This window comes from Dipteris shenzhenensis, chromosome 6 (assembly GCF_047967505.1).
Source record: "Dipteris shenzhenensis isolate YYH24624 ecotype China chromosome 6, Dip_SZ_1.0, whole genome shotgun sequence".
Classification (NCBI taxonomy): domain Eukaryota; kingdom Viridiplantae; phylum Streptophyta; class Polypodiopsida; order Gleicheniales; family Dipteridaceae; genus Dipteris; species Dipteris shenzhenensis.
In genome coordinates this window covers 26646570-26666074 of record NC_141601.1, presented here as the reverse complement: position 1 = coordinate 26666074, position 19505 = coordinate 26646570, and the positions used below count along the sequence as shown (strand labels likewise).

The window sequence follows — 19505 nt, the reverse complement described above, 5'->3', positions numbered from 1 at the left end:
TATAGCGAATCACAAGGTGCAGGACAGCTTCACATATGGCTGGAACATTGGAGCCTAGGTTATGGACAAAAGGCTGCAAGATGACGAATTTGCAGCAGGAGCAGAAACCGGCAAGTGCAAACATAAAGGCAGCGGGCAGGAAGAGAGGTAGTGCGGGAAGCTGGAGGCAGCACATGAAGCCAATGGGCAGAAGAAAGCGAGCAAGAAAAGAGGGGCGCAGGGGAAACCAGCGCAGGAAGGCAACAAGCAAGGTGTAGCAAGTAGGAAAAGAAAGTTGACGATGAGCAGCTCATCCAATTCAGCTAGCAGCAAGTCAATGATGGGCAGCTCCCCCAAGTCGGCATCTCAATCTCCATGATGAGGCTAGAGCTTGAGGGCTGCCCTTTGGGAGAAGGTAGCTTGAGCAGATTGAGGAGATGATTGTGGAGCTCAGAGGTCATCAGTGATGTCAGTGATCATGTAAGAGGTGCCTACTTAAGGACCTCACCTTTCTTCATTCCATAAAAAAGAATTCTTAGTTTGTGTTCATTCCATGCTTTCCTTTCAGTTCACCAACATGGTATCAGAGCACTTTGATCCTCCTTGAGCCCATTTGTGCCACATCTTCTTCTTCTTCTTCATCTTCACCATTTCTTCCCTTTCTTCCCAAATCTTGCTAGAGCTTGTTCTCCCTCGTTTCTCCGCCATTCTCAAAGCCCTTCCTGCTAGAGATACCCCTCGTATGGGCAAACTTCCATCTGCAAGCAATTGAAGAAAAGATGTCGCTGCTGGTCGCCATTCCCCAAATAGCGCATTTTTTCGTCATTTTCTGTTACAGAATACTCCCTGCCTGTTGCACCATTGCTCAAGCCCTCTTAGGAGTAGATGGGCGACCTCAAGACGAACATTTTGAGTCACTTTGCAGCCCATTTGGTTCAGTAACGAAGGAGAAAACGTCAAAACACAGGTTCAGCCTGCAGCAACTCCCCCGGGCAAAAGAGCGCGCCATTTCGCCCAACCTCTATGCTGGATCTTCTCCTCAGTGAGAGATTTCTTTTGATCTAGAAAGCCCCTTGAGTGCTTCACTCTGTTCCTCCAATTTCAGCCTCCAGCCTCGAACTACTCAATTTGGGGATAACTGTGATTTCTCTTTCCGCTTGCAACTATCTCCAGAGGTTTCATGATAGAAAGTTCTGAAATTATATCAGTTATCTTTTTTCTTTAGGATTTTTGATCATTGGATGTGATCTAGGGCACATTTGAGTTGCATCTTTGGAGCACCTTCCTGCAGTTTGACAGTTTTTTTTTTTTTCAAGAAAAAGACTTCTATTAAGTAAGAGAAAAAACCCGCGAGAGCAAGCTCAAAGCGGAATACATCATGAAATCATAAGGATAAATTAAAAACCCCCTCTGAGTGAGGTGGAAAACAACCAAGGCTGAGGCTGAAAGTGCCACCTCAAACCTGTAGTAGTCTCAAATAAGAAAGGAGAATCCTTCCATTCCCTGAAGAAAGAAGCCCTCCTAGCTGAGGCTGCATGGGAGTCTCCCTGCATACCCGTCCATACGGCCATCAAAGTATGTATGGTGTTGTCTGTCCAGATACTAGCCAATGTGTGCGAGGGATGAACCTGAGTACCCTCCAAAGCCTCTGTGCATCTGGCTCTCCAGATATGCCAGGATGCTATGCTCGCTAGAATCTCCCAAGAAGTATCCACAGAGGCATGTACAGCTGTAAAAGGAAGGTGTGATACCACATCCAACGAATAGGACTCAATCCGATGACGTCGAACCGAAATGGCCCGAGAGGAGTCAACTCTCTCATAGAAAACCTGAGGTCCTGTAAGAGAAAGCCAAGCCACTGAGCCCCATGTCATAAAAAATGGGGAGTGGGCAAAGTGACTGAAAATCCTGGCTACCCCCATCCAAATCATCCTCGCCTGTCTGCAATCCCATAAGCAATGTTGAATACACTCCGAAGCAGAAAGGCATCGACAAGCGCCACACTCCTCCCTCCAAGGTCGATAAAACTATGATGGGGTCAATGTACTAGATCTTGCCCAAGCAGCCCATTATCTTGACCCTCTAGGATTGCCTCTGACTCATCATCCACCTATGTCTCTACCTGCAATGAGCCTCTAGGTCCCACCCTATAAAACCGACAACGGTATGATCCAAGAGACTCCTGAAAGAAACGTAGCCTGAGAGGTACTCCTATCTTGACCAGCAGTGTGGGGTCCAAGGACTCCGTAATCCATCCCACCCCAAATCAGGGATCGTTGCCTTGGTCTCCAACATCCGGGTACCTGCCCCTTCTTGAAGATGAGAGAAGGCTTGCCTTTGGGCTCTGCCTCTCTCAAAAGCCACCTCTAGCCCCAAAGGCTCTAGCTATGGTCCATTGTCCCACTGTGCCCATCCAATGTGAGTCCGTTGAACTAGCATGTGTCCCCAAGCGGCTACCTCTCAAACTTCTCTCTACATGATGGATTGGACCGAATGAGTGCACCCAGTCCACGTATAAAATTGCCACCACTGACCTCCTGTGTGAGGAGTGTTCCCAAGAAGCCCCCGCTAGTGGAGGAGGAGCTTCTAGGCTTCCACTCCTAGGGTGAGGCACCAGCTTGACCAGTAGGGATCATCTCTAGATCAACGATGCCCACTCCACCTTGCTCCTGTGGAATAATCACTGTTTGCCAGCCACCCTGGCTCTAGTGTTACGTGTTCCATCCGATCCTGACCACAGAAAGTTCTGCACCAAGCATTGTAGCTACCCCATGCAGCCCTGGTGGAAACACGAGCAAGAGGCAATATGCTAGGACATGACAAGAAGGACCTGGTTAACCACCAATGCTTTACCTACTAGTGAGAGTTTGGTGGAGCTCTAGTACAAGAGCTTATGCCAAACACTCTCTATGACTGGGCTGAATTGTTGCTCTGCCAAAATATCAATGCCAACCTGGCAGCCCAAGTACCTCGTTGTCTTCCCTCTCGAGATCCGCCGAAAGCCAAAATCAGCCCCCCCAATCTCACGAACCTCCTCGATCTCATCTGGTCATGTGAAGAAACTAACGGATTGGTCTAGTTTATGTGAGCTTTGGAAGCCTCACAATAAATGGACAAGGCTCCCTTGACTCTCCCTAGACTAGATCTTGAGCCTTCCACATAAAGAGCTGTATCATCTGAAAACTTCGAGTCTAGGAGCTCCTCCTACTGTCGGAGTCTCACCCTCGTAAGGCCAAGTGCTTGAGAGCACAAAGAGTAATCTAACGCCTCCGCTACAAAAGAAAACAGGTAGGGGACAAGAGGAAAGCTCTGTCTCACTCAATGGGAAAGGGGAAAGGCATCTCCTAGGTGTTCCCCAATAATCACTTGGCTGGAGCTGCCTGATCGCATAAAGAGATGAAACCCCTCCTAATCCATCTCTATGAGAAGCCAAGCCTCTGCATGGTACCCTAGAAAAAGGACCACTCTACTCTGTCATATGCCTTCTTGAAATCCAAAAGAAGGATGGCAACAGACTACAACTCGTCCCTGGACTAGTCCACTGCCTCCCAAAAAGTAAAGATGTTATCCAGGAAGCTACACTCCTAGGAAGAAACCTATCTGTGTCTCGTGGATGATTTCTGGTAAGTGGGATCTCAACTGAAGGCTCAAGACCTAGGCTAGGATCTTGTAAGCGGTGTCCAGAAGGGTGATCAACCTTCATTGATAAATATCTGATCTATATCTCCCCTTTGGAACCATACAAATCCTACCTCTGCTCAAAGAATGTGGAAGGAATTTGGAGTCAAAAATCTCTTGGCAGGCTAGGCTGAGCGGGGTAGAAATGTACTCTTAGAAGCACCTGAAGAAGGAATTAGGGCTTCCTTTGTAGGGAACTTCTAAGTTGGTAGGGCCTCCCAAAGCTCCTCTTCAGTAAACAATGCCTCAAGATGTCTGCTGAAACTCCATGTGATAAAACTGAAGAAACCTGCTCCCATATCACCTCTCTAGCCAAGAGAGTCATGGGCGAATCATCCTCCAACTAAAAAAGCTGATGGTAGAAGTCTGGGGTCATCTTGAGGATCTCCTATGGGTCCGTGTGCATATGTCTCTTTAAGGCTATGAGTCATTGGAGGTGGATCCCTGCAAACCGTGGTCCTATGGTCTTAAAGAACGGCTAGTCATCCTATCCCCATGTTAGACCCGTTTGGCCCGAGAAGAGTGGTACGAGGACTCTGTTCTATGGGCCTCCAAGTCCTGCACCTCCAATAGTGCATAGTCCAAGTGGTCTCTTAGCCACTGGGACTTCGGATCCTGCTTCTTGAGAGTCTCTATGGATGCTAGGTCTCGCCGAAGTGCTGTCCCCCACTCCTGAAAAGAAAACCTCCGTCTAAGGGATTGGGAGTACAACTCCTGGCTACTTTGCTCAATCATCTCGGCGACCACCCACGCCGCCCAGCCCTCACTGGGTCCCTCCTCCGGATGTCTCGAGATCTCCACTATCGCTTATTGTGCCTCCACCTCCTATTGAAGATCATCCGGTATGTGGACCCCCTTTTGGGGGAGTCCACAACGAGGCTGCTCCAAGTGAAGGACCGTGGGGGAATGATCCAACATTGTGTTCCCTACTTAGATGCCAGTGGAGCCATCTCTAAGTAGTGCCCAATCTCCTATATAGAATCTGTCTAGGCGCTCAAGTAGCCCATCATGTCGCCGCTGTTTAAAAGAGAAATGTAGCTCACGTCCCAGGTCCCTGCCACTGATCGCAAAAATAAAATGCTCCCAGGTGCTCGTCTCCACAGCTGGCACCTCTATAAAAGAGGCTCCTCCCTACTTATCCTCCATGAACTCTAGGTTGTTGAAGTCACCTCCAACAAACCACGAGTCCACCTCCGCCGGTAGGCACAGTTTGAGCTATTGCCAAAAAGCCAATCGGTGCTGTCTGCAAGCGGGTGCATACACATTCAGGATACCAATCTGGGCCTCACCTACCTAGAGACCCATCCACACTGTGATCTCCCCTTGTGCTAAAATCTCTAAGGCCACCGCCTAGGAGATGGATATGCAAATACCACCACTCCTACTATGGGGGACCAAACCTCTAGGCCTTTCCTAGGGAGGAGATGGTATGGAGGGGCTACTACTGAGAACATGTTCTCTTGAATTAAGAGGAAGTCAACTAGAGACCTACCAAAGCCTGGCACAATTCCTAATGGCTGAGTACGCACACGGTCATGAAGCCCACGCACGTTCCAACTCACCAAAGTCAAGATCATGGGGATGTGGAGGTAGTGAACAAGGCTCGCATGTGCATGGGAGCCCGCACTAGGAAACCAAATTTTAGAGATTTGGAAGGAGGTTTGGAGGGAGAGTAATTTGTATCTGTGCACCGTCGAAACAAGGTCTCAATCCCTACACTACATGCACAATACATCATGAAGGAGATATCTACACTGAATAGATCGGCACACTGCAATAGTGAGGCTGAGTGAGTACAACCTTTCGTGGCATGCGAATCACTCCTACTACCAAGCCTAACCCTGGCCTCACTTGGGAGAAGCCAAGCTGAAAATGCACTGAAGCGTGCTGCAAATCCATCCCCTGTGGCCCCATCCAACTTGTCTATCATCTGGTAAACATGATGTTCCATCATTGCATCAAAAAGTTTCGAAGTCCACTTCTCCACCCCTGTGGAGGCAAACTGGAGAACCCCAACCAGGTGGGTGCGGGATCCTTCCATGCTAATACCCCCTTTGCAGGGCAACAAGATCAGGCTGGTCAGTTCCAAGGGCATGGGATATGTATCTGGGATTTCCAAATAGTTCCACGGTCCCAATCTCCAGAACTCTCTCTGTAAGGACCGCCTACTAGCACGCAGGAGATGACCTGAGAGCTGGGCATCTGCACCCCTTCTCTAGAGGCCCGTGAGGAAGCTAAATCTTGCATGCCAGGGGAGGTGACTTGTTGGTGCGGAGAGGTTGATGAGGTGGCCGTAGACTTGCCCTTGCTCAAGGACAGAGGATCCGCAACACATCCAAGAGGGACGCGCGAGGAAAAGGCCCTAGACAAGTCTGCTGCAGTTTGGGGGGATGGGCTAACTATCCTGCCAACAATTGCTCTGTCCTGTAGTAGGTTCACTGCTTGTTGTACCTGTTGGTTATCAGCCCCGGCGACAATAAGAGAACTTTGACGGCTGGGGGAGTTGAGGGTGCTGCCATAGATCCCCTCTGGTATGAGGGTCTCCATTAAGAGTCCCAATCACCAAAGAAAAGCAAAAAAATGCACCGTCCCATTGAGAGAAAAAGCGGGAAGCTAGAAGCGAAAGGAGAGAAAAGAAGGGGATCTGGATAGGAACCGTTGGCGCACATTTCTATGAAGAGTGAGAGAGAAGCTCCCATAAGAGAGAGGAGAACCGTCAAGAGCCCGCCCACCAATGCTGAAGGGAAAGTACCGCCTGAATCTTTGTGAGATGTGATGGCTATCCGTAATTCAATGGGGAAAGGATATGCTGAAGTGAAGGAGTAGCGCTGAAGTAATTCCAAAGTTGTGAAGGTAGCTTGTGAGACCATTAAAAGGAATGTCTAGGCCGGCTGGTCACTCAATGCCAGCCCCAAAGAGCAAAAGCTAGCTGTGTGAATTGTTGGGATATGAAGCCAAAGTGAGTAAAAAATGAGTGTACTAGGTGTCTAGGGGGTGTTTTATAGTCTAGTGAGTCCTAGACATGCCACGTGTCATATTGGGAGCTATCCCATATACACTATGGCTTTCTAGAGTCTAGTGTCACACTATATAGTGTTGTACTTGTCTTGAGTCATTCACATCAGTCAACATCAAGCTTTATAAATTATATCATGTGACTATTTTGGTTATCATTGCCTAGCACGTGTTCTTTCATTTTCTTTCCATTTTGCCTTTCCATTATGCTTTCCATATTTCCATTCCGTTCCTAGTTAGCTTGGCATTCTCCTACCGCCATGTCTCTTCATATGGTATCAGAGCCACCTCCAAGAGGTTGAGGTAAGAGAGTAGCCATGAAGCTGCCTTCCCTCCTCCTCATTGGAAGGTCCTCTCCATCTTGAGCTCCTCTCCAACAATGGCTCCATCAACATGAGCTTCCCCAACAAGGACTTCAGTAACCAGCACAACATTGGGTGCGATTTCAGCTGAGATCTCTGCCTGCAACTGAGCCACCATTTTTTGCCCTCTATTTCAGCCTCTTCTACACTCCATTTTCTCCTCTTTCCACACGCTTCTACTGCTCCAAAACCCCCCGCCATTTCTATGATCCCACGCAGATCTAGCTCCATGCTGCTGCTATTACCCACGCAGCTCAAGCTTCTACTACCCCCGCAGCTCTAGCTCCTGCTGCCCACGCTGCACTTGCTGTCCACGCTTCCTCTGCCCTCGCCAGCACCTCAGTCCACCACATGATCTACAAGCACTGCTTCTGCCCATGCTGCCTGAGCTACTTCCTGCTCGGCACTGTTTAGCAGCCCGTGCCTTTGCTCCAAACTGTTCCAACTGCCCACAGGAAGTTACCCTTGGTCACTCTCTTCTACCTATTGAATTTTGGTTTTCATTGAGTCTAAAGGTCCTCTGCCTTGGATAGTCCTCCTAAAAATGATGTATTGGGTTTTCTCTTTGTGGCTTCCTAACATTATGAAGCCAAGGGGGGATGTACTGTGGGAGCCATATGTATTGGCTTTGATAGGTCTACTTGTTTATCAGGCCTGGCTTGTGAGTTCCAGGATGTTGGTGCTGTAACGCCAAAAATTGATGTTTTTTTATTATTTGATAAGAGTTTGAGTATCAAGTGATAGCCTAGCGGCTCTCACTTATTTCTATTTTCTAAGATATTGTATGGGATTGAGAGGATGAGTGGAATGGATCATTGTAAATACCATAGGTATGAATTATAAATACCTTGGTATGGGGTGAGAGTTATTTGTGTATGGGATATTATGGGGTTTTTAGAAAATAGGAAGAGTGAGTCATATAAAGAGGTGGGCTCATGTCCATGTGTTCCAATAATATAAGAGAGGCCACATGCCAAGCATGTGGAAGGCATGTGGAGGAGTGTGGAGTTAAGAGGAATCCTTCTAGAATTCCTATGTGGAATAAGGAGGATGTGGACATATGGAAAAAAGAGGGTCCCTATGGGCTCCATGTGGGGAGACTCTTGACTTTCTCAATACTTTAAGAGTCTTGAGCATCTTTTGATGGGACACATGGCAAGAGTAGCCAAAAAGGACATGGATGGTGACATACGGGCTTATGTGATTGATGGGGAAAGGAATCTACAGGTAGCAATTGTAAATGGGTGAAGGAGGGTGACAAAATCTCTATAAAAGGAGCCCTCTTCTCCCTTGTTCATCATCTCTCCACCATTAGGCCTCATGTTGCTGTAGCTCTAGTATCCTCGAGCCTCTTCCATGAGCTTTCTCTCCCTCTTGTAGATATTCTCTTATGTAGACTCTTGAGTCCATCTCTTGCTAGTCCATTCTCTCTATATGAGTAGTCTTGGAGCTTCCGCTCTCTCTTGTACGTATGAAACCTCTTCTTCTCCCTTGTGTTTGTAGTATTTTGAGTTGCATTGGAGTGGATTTTCACTCTATGACAATGAAGATCACTTCGTATTCCCTCTCTTGAGTCTCTCTTCCATTTTCTTTCTTTCAAAGCCTTAAAAGTTCTTTCTATTCGGCTGCTCATTCCACACACATGGTCCATCCATTTCCCAAGCCACCAAGGGAGTTTCTAGGAAAAATCTATGAGTGGTGGATCGTTAATAAAGGTGGAGTCTTGAGGGAGCATCCTCCTCAGGCGAAATTAGCAGGTGGAGGGCAGTTTTCATGACAGTTTGACCCCCTGTTAGTGTTTTGCTCATAACTTTCCGCTCGTTAGTCCGATTTAGATGAAACTTATATCAGAGCGAAGCTCTTTTCAAGGCGCATGTCTTTGTGTTATCAGACCTTGAATCAGATAATACAGAAAAAATTTAAGAGTCTCTGTGTTTGACAGTCTGTTTTCATGACAGTTTTTACCCCGCCTAGTAAACTGCCCGTAACTTTCTGGATGCTTCTTTGTTTCTTATGAAATGTATATCAGCGCGAAGCCCATCTCAAGTTGCATCTCTATATGTGTTTGAATCTTTGGTATCATGTCTCTACTGAAAGTTATAGGCCTCTGTGTCTAATGACAGTTACAGATTGTTTTGAGCTAAGTGTAAAGGTATCTATGAAGGAGGTGCAATGTTTCCTTGGAACCTACCCATCTGACCCAATCAGCCCCTTCAAGCTCCTTGATATATATCAGTTCATGTCATGTTGAGCCGCAAGATCTTCTTTCAACAACGTGTTGCTCTTCTCTTTAGCGTAGACCGGCTTGGGGAGATTATGGCCTCTGCTGATCCTTTCCTTCTCCCTATGCTTGAGTATAACATCACTTGGGATGTTACCATCTTCATTCTCATCTAAGGGAGGAAATTATGGTGTGGTATCTAGGAATAAAAGCTTCTTTTTAATGTCCCTTTCTCAATTATAAATATCTTTGTCACTCAGTTCAAAAGCAATAGGAAGTGAAGAGGTGCGTGAAGTTTATTATCCCCAACTTCATGTCACAGTGCATTGGTCTGCTAGATCTCTGAGTTGATCATGCATCCATGCATGATGAGCCTCTGAGCCATGCTAGATGAGATTTCTATGTTATGCTCACTAGCCTCTAAGCCATGCTCACTTACATCTGAGATTGTGTGGGAACCATGTCTAGTTCTAGACTAGCATGCACAGTTTGATGATCGTCATTGTCATGTTCTGTTCACAGTTCTCTCACCTTGCCTTCATGGGAGGGGTGTTGGAATATGAAGCCAAAGTGAGTCAAAAATGAGTGTACTAGGTATCTAGGGGGTGTTTTAATAGTCTAGTGAGTCCTAGACATGCCACGTGTCATATTGGGAGTTATCCCATATACACTATGGCTTTCTAGAGTCTAGTGTCACACTATATAGTGTTGTACTTGTCTTGAGTCATTCACATCAGTCAACATCAGCTTTATAAATTATATCATGTGAGTATTTTGGTTATCATTGCCTAGCACTTATTCTTTCATTTGTTTTCCATTTTGCCTTTCCATTATGCTTTCCATATTTCCATTCCGTTCCTAGTTAGCTTGGCATTCTCCTACCGCCATGTCTCTTCATGAATACCTTGATGTCAAATGAGACACCTAAGCACACTTGTTTGAAGTAGGAGGTGGTGATTTAACAATAATAAGAGCTGCTAGACTGTTGAGGAATGGCAAATGAGAAGAAAGGGGTATTGCCTCTAGCAGTGCCCCCTTACATGGTTGTCGCAGGAGTTCCCCCTGTCCGATAGTGGAGTGGGCGCTAGAAAACCATGCGTGGAGCAAGGAGGTTGGTCCACGAGCCTTGCGGGCTAGAGATGCAGGTGGAACAAGGGCCAAGGGGTTCATGAGCTGGTAGAGTCACACGATAGCACGCCCCCTTTATTTGAGGTCGTGGTGCCACACGCCCTTGTTAGGGGCTGGGAGCTATGGACAGAGAAGAGGATCAAGGGCAAGGGGAGCGAAGGTGAAGCACACATGTCAAAGTAGTTATTGGCCTTCTTTATATACCTATGCATGCATTTGTGGATACCTCATGGGAAATTTGGGTGAGCATATCAGCATAGCATATTTGGAGATCTTGATGCACAGAGGCTTTGGATGGTTCACAAGTCCAACATGCATGCACATTGGCCAATATTTGGGTAGATATAGTACCTATTTTGGTGGGCTTTTGGGGTGTTGGAGAAATCATAGTCAAAGAGTGTGTTCTAGTGTGTACTAAGAACTAGTTCATGAGTCTTTGTGTGAGAGAGTGAGTTTGTAATAGGCCCCGTCATATGATGGCCAAGTCTTTGTTTCTATTCTGCTTCTATCTTTTGTGTTGTATTGAGTTGATGTGATCAGATTATTTGAACTTTTTGTCCCAAATTTCCCATGCATTGTCATGCCGCACATGGTCACAACACAATAGCATAAGACCCCACAAAATAAATGGAAAATAATTAAAAATAAGAGGCCAAGATGGATGAAACAGAGTTGAATAGATCAAGATAGATAAAAGGAGGTAGTCATGGAGAAGCAATGTCATAACAAAAACAAGGTCTTTATATACAATGTAAAATTAAGACTATATGTCTCAAGATCTAGAATTTGTGGTTAGAGCAGCACTCAACCTGACCAAACCCCCTAAATTCTTTCAGACATTGCCCGTTGTTGAAGTTCCACATGCGTATATGTCCATCCTGTCCTCCGACAAGCAACCTCCTCATTGAGAAATCAAACGACATTGCTGACATCTTTGTTCTCCTATCATCAAATTCAAATAGTATATTTATTCCGTGAAACATTTACTAATATCAAGAGATGTTCATGACTTGACGCAGGAAAAATTGTTATGCACCGCATTTAGAGTAGCAGTTATTAATGTGTATATATATGTGAATAAAGATAATGTATGTGTGCACATGCTCAAACATTTTCCAATCATGTGATGATAAGAGGATTTCTGAACATTACCCATTTATCTAATTACAGATACTTACTTGTTTGTGTCACAGAAGGAAAATATTTTGGCTCCATTTTTTATGTTCCACACTGTTACAAATGAATCAAGCTCTTCTCCGATTACAACCTGAATATTTAAAACAATTACAATCATATGTTAATATAGTAGACTTCCCTCCATGAACATGGACAATAAATTTATTATCAAATGGAATATGTAAAACATCATACGCTTTGTAATAAATTCATGTGATCTTTTTTTTTCAAAAAAAAAAACTTCCATTAAGTATGAACAAAACCCGCGAGAGCAAGCTCAAAGAGGAAATACATCATGCAATGCATGAGAAAAAACACTCCTCAGAAAGAGGTGGAGAACAACCAAGGTTGAGGCTGAAAGTGCCATCTCAACCCTGCAGTAGACTTAGAGAAGGAGGGGGAGCCCCTCCATTCTCTACAAAACATCGACCTCCTAGCAGAGGCTACCCGAGAGGACCCTTGCATGCTTGCCCAGATTGCCATTAGTGTATGTATGTGTATGTCCATATACAATCCAAAGTGTGAGAAGGGTGAACTTGGGATCCATCCAATGCCTCAGACCATCTGGCTCTCCAAATAATACTCGCCAGTATCGCCCAAGAGGAATCCATAGAGGCATGCACAGCTCCAAAAGGTGAGGCAGAGGATCGGGATTATTGGCTGGTTGGTCAGAGTGTGGCATATCGATCAGACCACGGTCTTAGCCAATCTAGAGGGAGCGGTTTGGCATCTCTGGCTGTGGGTTGGTAAGCCTCTTACGACCATCCAGTGGGACCAAGGAGAGTGGTTCTAGCTAGTTCATATGGGACACTCCAACAAGAGAGAGGAGGTGCCCTTCTTTTCTTACACGACCCGCATCGGTAAACACATTTAGTTGGAGGCAGTAGGATGGACCCCCTCAAGGGAGCGACATTGGCTAGAGCACGAGGTTCCCAGGGAGGTGGTCACCGGCTTCTGGCCATGGCTATGGTCCAGTATGAGACCACGGAAGATATCTTACTTCTTCTGGGTGGTAGCTCATGGGGGCCTACCCATCGGCTGGACAGATGCCGGTGGACGGCAAATGTGTTCACTGTATGGAGGATGTGTTGTGCTGGAGACGGATGTGCTAGAGACGCCACATTACTTATGGAGCTGTCCTGTGACACATAGCATTTGGACAGTAGCTTTCCAGATTGTGGCCACCAGGACGCAGAGGATTTCATGTGGGGGATGGTGGCGTGGCTCACAGAGGGACGCCATGCTCTCTTTGTTGATCCTATCTCACTGGCTTATAGAATCCATGATGAGCAAGTTTTTTGGATTGAGTTCCTCAATGCCATACCACCATCCAGCACTCGCCCACAGCTTTTTCCGGAGGATAGTGTATGGGAGACACTGTCCAACATCAATGCATGGAACGTCAGGGTCACCTATTAGTCAGGTGATGGGACGGCAACAAGTTCACTGGCGACTATATTAGTAGCCATATGGTAGGGCATTATCTTCACACTGTGCGCTAGTTGGGAGCGTGGCGTTCCAAGCTCGGCAAGCGGCGGGAACATTTTTTCAAGGCTTGGCCTGCAAGCATATTCTACACATTCTTTGTGGGAGATATCTACTGGATGTATAGGCCACCCCTGGTTGTTAGCCCGTGTTCCAGATAGTCCCTAGGTAGTGAGTTGGGATTGCTGGCAGGCTAGATTTGGACAGCCAGGTCCTTTCTTTGTATTTACCATCATCAGCCCTAGTTTGGCAGCTGATTTGTATGGGGTTTTTTTCAAGCATTAATAGAAAGTTCTTTTCTTTGCCCACAAAAAAAACCCCATGGGCTTATCATTACAAAAAAATGATATTGTTAAAACCCTTAACATGCCACTCTCCATTTTTTTGAGCAAACAAATTTCCAACTTGCCATATTTCTATTTATTTTCTGAACATCAGTTTGCACATACTTGCAACCATCCAGTATTTTCATTTGGACTCCTTGCTCTACAGATAAAATGTTGTCTATACTTATATTATCTCATCTTCTTATTGGAGAGCTGTGTGTTGTTTTATATTTGCCAGTAGAACCCTGTCGTTGACACATAGTAGGAAACTGAACACCATTGTATTCTGAGTGGCCTTTTTCTTCTTAAACCCTCATATAATTTCTCAATGAGGAGAAGTAAGGAGATAAAGAAGAATAGGGTGGTCAGGGGGAGAAAACAAACATAATTGAAGTGAGGGTCATAGATGCAAAACCAAGCAGAGCCTGGTGACCACCACAGGGAGAACAACAATGACATGGGGTCAAGACATAGTCATCACATCAGAATACATTTACATCCATCAGCCTCCCAAGCTATAAATAAAATATGGGCAATTGATTATTTGACTTTTATTTCTCCTTAGCTCCATATTTGAAAGAAGATAAGGCCAAACACTATAACAAACCTGACTAAAAACAGGATTATAGAGCACAGAACATATCCTTCTGACTTTCGACTCATTTGATCCCTTTTGCTTCCATGCTTCAAGGGAAGAACCCCCTGCCAAGAGAGTCTGAAATCAAAATCTTAAAATTAGATATTCTGCTCATCACTTCAATCTCACTTGAAAAAAGGTCCAAGAGCTAAAAAGATTTCAATTCTATTCAGTTGTAAGCACATGTCTCATATTTTTATGCATTTCAACTTAAATATAGATTCAATGATTGTGATCATCATGGAGTTCAACCAATTAACTGTGTCCAGAAAAAAGGTGGATTGCTTCACTCACATGTTTCTTTTCATCAAACAGAAGTCTGCATATAACCGGAGGATCAAGTGTTTTGTCAGTTGATTTCTCATGTATAGTTTGCATGCATTTGTTGTTCCTCATATCCCACACCTTTATTACATTATCAGATGCAACACTGATGATCTGATTGCATTTCTCGTTCACTACAACATCCTTTTCCATTGAGAAAGACACTCAAATCAATACATGTAGGCAAACAGGGGCTAAACACTTTTTATAAATCTTAATGTTTATCAATCGATTGAAAAAAATAATTGGAGCAGATATGTACAAACCACGACTGGAGCTTGATGGCCATTTAGAGTGTTCATTATCTTGGCTGTGAATGGGTTCCAAATATTAATGTGCCTCTCCAAACCACATGTTGCAATAAAATTTAATGCCCTGCCGCCGTAGCATTATCATTAGATCACAAGGACAGTCTGTAGTAATTTTTTTCACATAGGAGGTCCATAAAAACACGGGTTCTTGGAAAAAACTTTAACATAAATAATAAATTTTTAGTCTCCATCTCAATATCCATACAAATATAAGGGTGTTGAGTTATATAAACATAGATTGCGTAATAACAACGCTCATGCATTGGAACTTCCAAGAAAAGCGTCTTAGATTAAGTATGAGCAACCACATAAATACCACAAGTACTTACCTTGCATGAAATTACCAGACTTATTTTCTCTTAACAAAGTTCATAATTTTACCTATGTAATTACTAGATTGGACACAACAAGGATATACATTGGAAGCATAATATATTTTTAAATAATAATCTAATTATATTGAAATAAATTCTTCTCAACAATTAGATTGAAAAACAAGACCTCTCCTTGGATGCTCCTTTCCTCTTATTTGGATTCCTATGACTTCCCACTCTTCTCAACCTCGTTGCACCCTCTCGTTCTTCCTCATCTACATTTTTGACCAAAAATTTGTAATTTTTGCAATGGTTTATTTCATGTGTACGGTTCCTCATTTATGTTGCAGTTAAAGTATAACCTTTACTTATTAAGGGTTTGAATCAGTTGGTCATTTGAGATAGAAGGTTTCCAGCTTCTTCTTAACAACAAATTTTCTCAATTCTTTGGATACTTGTTATGTCGCATACACTTCACTAATTTTTGCTGGTAGGATTAACAGAAAGGTTACATTTAAGTTGTAGAGGTTGGAGTCCCATTGGAAAAGCTTTCACATTTTTGCAGATGTGAAGAATTTTTTTTGGAGAGTCCGGAAATCCCTTAGAAATATAAAAATCACTCTCTTCTTTTGGCTTTCTATTTACAGAGGGATTGCACTGAACCTGTGGAGGTCCAAGTTCAAGGCTGACCCTACTTATCCTTGTTGCCATTGTGCAGTTGAGACAGTTCAACATTGCCTTTGGGGGTACAAACAGGCGAGGACGATCTGCAAGGGTGCTGCTAGGATCTTATGTACTTATTGGCATGATGTACTTTCGCATTGAGCTTGCTCTTGCGGTTTTCTTTCATACTTAATAGAAGTACTTTTTTTGCAAAAAAAGAAAAGAAAGGTTACTTCCATGTTATGAATCCTATGAAGATTCTTTCTATATTGGAAATAAATCTAGACAGAGAGTTGAACCCAAAATTTCACCCCATTTTGACAAACAAAACTGGTGCTTTCTTGTATGCTTGTTTCCCTATGTGCAATTCACAATTTGTTGTCAAGCATACTGGAAAATGATCAGATAGCAAGAGGGAATGATCAACCCGTAGTGTACATGTAAAATCAGCATACTGCTGAGCGGACTCGGTGCTGCCCATGCTACCACTGAGATATTTAAACCAGGATTTATAGAGGTAAGAAAGCTAGATGAAACTTTGGAAAGCATGTGGATAAAGAGAAAGCAGCTATGACACCAATGGAAGAAGTCCAAATTGAGGAGGTATTTTGAGATCTCCCATAGAGATAGGAAGATTTGTTGGTGTTAACTGAATTAAACAACGATGCCAACATGAAGGTGTCCAAGGCCCTAGGAAAAAGCTAGAAAGCATAAATTAATAAAAAAGCATGCCAATTGACAAATAGACTCAAATGAGATAAGGATCAACTGATGAAAAGAATAAAATAAGAAAACGCTCAAGTGAAGATGATATTCCGCAAAGCAAAGCTCTCCTTCAAATACAAGTGTGGCGACTTTCCTAAGGCCTCTCAACAATGCATCATATGTGGGATAACTCCTTCTATGCCATATGTGTTGGGATATCTCAAGGTGTATGCCTCAGGCACACCTTATGTTTCTATGTGTGAGTGCTAGAGGCACAGTTAGGTGCCCACAAGCACAGTTAGGTGGTGGAAAAGCCACATAGGATGATTGAGAGAATCTAGGAGCAGATTGAGGAGATGATTGTGGAGCTCTGAAGTCATCAGTGATGTCAGTGAGCTTGTATGAGGTGCCTACTTAAGGACCTCACTTTTCTTCATTCCATAAGCAAGTATTCTGATTTTGTGTCCACTCTACTCTTTCCTTTCAGTATTCCAACATGGTATCAGAGCCCTTTGATCCCCCTTGAGCCCATTTCTGCCACATCATCATCTTCTTCTTCTCCATTTTCCTCTTTCTTCCCAAAATCTTTGAGAGCTTGGTTCTCCATCTACAAATAGCCATTGCCCAAACCCTCTGAGCTGGAAACTCCTCTAGTATGGGCGAACTTCCACCTGCAAGCAATTGAAGAAAAAACGTCTGTGGTGGCTGCCATTCTCCAAAGAGCGAATTTCTTCTGTTGCTCAATACTCCCTGCATACTCCGCCATTGCCTGAGCCCTCTTAGGAGTAGATGGGCGACCTCAAGACGAAGATTTTGAGCCATTTTTCAGGTCATTTGGTTCAGTAACGAGGGAGAAATCGTCAAAACTCAGTTTCAGCCTGTAGCAACTCTCCCGGGCAAAAGTGCGCACCATTTCGTCCAACCTCTGTGCTGGACCTTCTCTGGTATATGAGCTTTCTTTTGCTTCAAAAAGCCCTCTTTTCCTTGCTTTGAAGAGTGAGCTACAAGCCCTCCAAGTTCAGCTTTTCAGTTTTGACAGTTTTGGACAAGTTTTTGAAGATGATGCTACATAAAATGCTACTCTAGCATTTCTGGTTTTTTGAAGCTTTCAATAACTTCAGTACAAGTGTGGATTCAGTTTTGTTTTGACTTGCTAGACCTAGTTTTGATTGGAAAATGTTTATTTCATCCACTTCTATGAAGCATGTAAGAAGAAGCATCATTGTTTGAAATCTAGTCACTACTATTTGCTACATCAAGTGGCTATACTTTGGAAGTATTGCAGTTCTTTTTGCCTTGTAAGAGAGATAGACACTGCCCAATATCTGGGTTAGACCCTCTCATGGCTACTTTATATAATCTTGAGAAGTTCAATGGAAAAGGGTTCCATACATGGCAAATGAAGGTAAAATTTGTATTAATGCGGGAGAACTTATGGGGACTTGTCAAATCTACTCCTACCGCTTCTTCTACGGCCTCAAATGCTGGGGAATCTTCAGCTCCGACACGATCGGCAAGGGATCCAGCAAGAGAAGAAAAAGCATATGGTATAATTGCTTTAGCTTTGGGTGATGATTACATACATCATATATCTGACTTGGAGTCTCCATCGGAAGCATGGCAGAAGCTAGATTTGATTTTTGGTGCAAGCTCTCACATATCTAAACTATCACTTAAAATCTCTTTCTTTGAATTAAAGATGGCAAGTGATACTACTTTAGCTGCTCATGTCAACTATATGCGGAGTCTTATGACTCAGTTAGCTTCTATCAACTCTCCTATCACCCCTGATGATGCTATGGCAGTACTACTTAAGAGTATGCCTGAAAGTTTTGATCACATTGTAAGCACTTTGAAGAATCTTCCCAATCCAAACCTTGAAGGCATTATCTCAGCTCTCCAAGAAGAAGAAAGACATATGGAGTTAAGGAAAGGCAATGACACTGCTTATGTTATGAAATTCCAGAAGGGCAAGTATTCTCCTTGCAATCACTGTGGAAAGACAAATCACCTTTCAAAGGACTGCTTCAAAGTTAATCCATGCAAGCACTGTGGCAAAAACAACCATAGTGAGAAGTTTTGCAGAGACAAAGCAAAGACAGAAAATGCAAATCTACTTACAGTGAATTTGCCTCCACAAGATGAGGCATCCCATGAAGATTATGCATTTTAAATCATCTCTATGTATGCTCCAGATCTCTCTTTTTATGTCAAGGTACTCAGCCTGGATAGTCCTCCAAAATGAATGAAAATAAATTATTGTGTGTTGTGTGTAAACACCTCTGGTCACCTTATGATGTAGGCCATGTGTATGTTTGTTCCATGGTACCTCCTACAGACATTGTGTGCATGTACATGTAGGAGAGATAACCATTGGAAGGTCTGTTTGTATCCCTTTCTGTTTACCTTACACCCAAGGAAACCCTTGCTAGCATGAGAACCTAGCCATAGATTTATCCTTGACCACCATGAGATGGCGTGAGAAACTATGAGACTAGATGTATCCTTGACATAGCTTGAGGCATTTCCTTGAGGGGGGGTTTGTTGGGATATCTCAAGGTGTATGCCTCAGGCACACCTTATGTTTCTATGTGTGAGTGCTAGAGGCACAGTTAGGTGCCCACAAGCACAGTTAGGTGGTGGAAAAGCCACATAGGATGATTGAGAGAATCTAGGAGCAGATTGAGGAGATGATTGTGGAGCTCTGAAGTCATCAGTGATGTCAGTGAGCTTGTATGAGGTGCCTACTTAAGGACCTCACTTTTCTTCATTCCATAAGCAAGTATTCTGATTTTGTGTCCACTCTACTCTTTCCTTTCAGTATTCCAACAATATGGAACTCTCCTCCTCAATCCCCAGATATGTGTCTCCTCCATTCTCCACAAAAGCATACAACAATTTTCCCTGACATTAATTTATTCATTGCCCCCTTGGTGAAGGAAAAACAATAAGATAAGGAACAAGCCTTCCTCTATATATGAAGAAAGTGTTGGAACATGCCCTTGAGCTAGCATCATAAAGAATATCCACACCTCAAACCAAACCCCACTCATACATCATGTGTTACAAATTAAACATTATTTTTTATCCATCTAGATGCTAAGCCATTGAAAAAGAGTCCTCTCATGCTTTCAGATACATAATGATGAGCTGCTCAAAGGATCTAGCCCTCCTTTGGTCC

At 43.9% G+C, this 19505-nt stretch overlaps 1 protein-coding gene across 1 annotated transcript in view; it reads right to left on the bottom strand.

Moving 5' to 3' along the window:
- Nucleotides 1-19505, bottom strand: part of LOC147900987 (uncharacterized) — a 594828-nt gene that overhangs the window by 272863 nt on the left and 302460 nt on the right. The window contains exons 12-16 of the mRNA XM_087376414.1: nucleotides 14598-14706; nucleotides 14302-14475; nucleotides 13978-14085; nucleotides 11562-11650; nucleotides 11193-11325 (exon numbers count right to left, since the gene is read on the bottom strand). Coding sequence (XP_087232540.1) covers nucleotides 11193-11325; nucleotides 11562-11650; nucleotides 13978-14085; nucleotides 14302-14475; nucleotides 14598-14706 — 613 coding nt within the window. The remainder of the gene's footprint in view (nucleotides 1-11192; nucleotides 11326-11561; nucleotides 11651-13977; nucleotides 14086-14301; nucleotides 14476-14597; nucleotides 14707-19505) is intronic.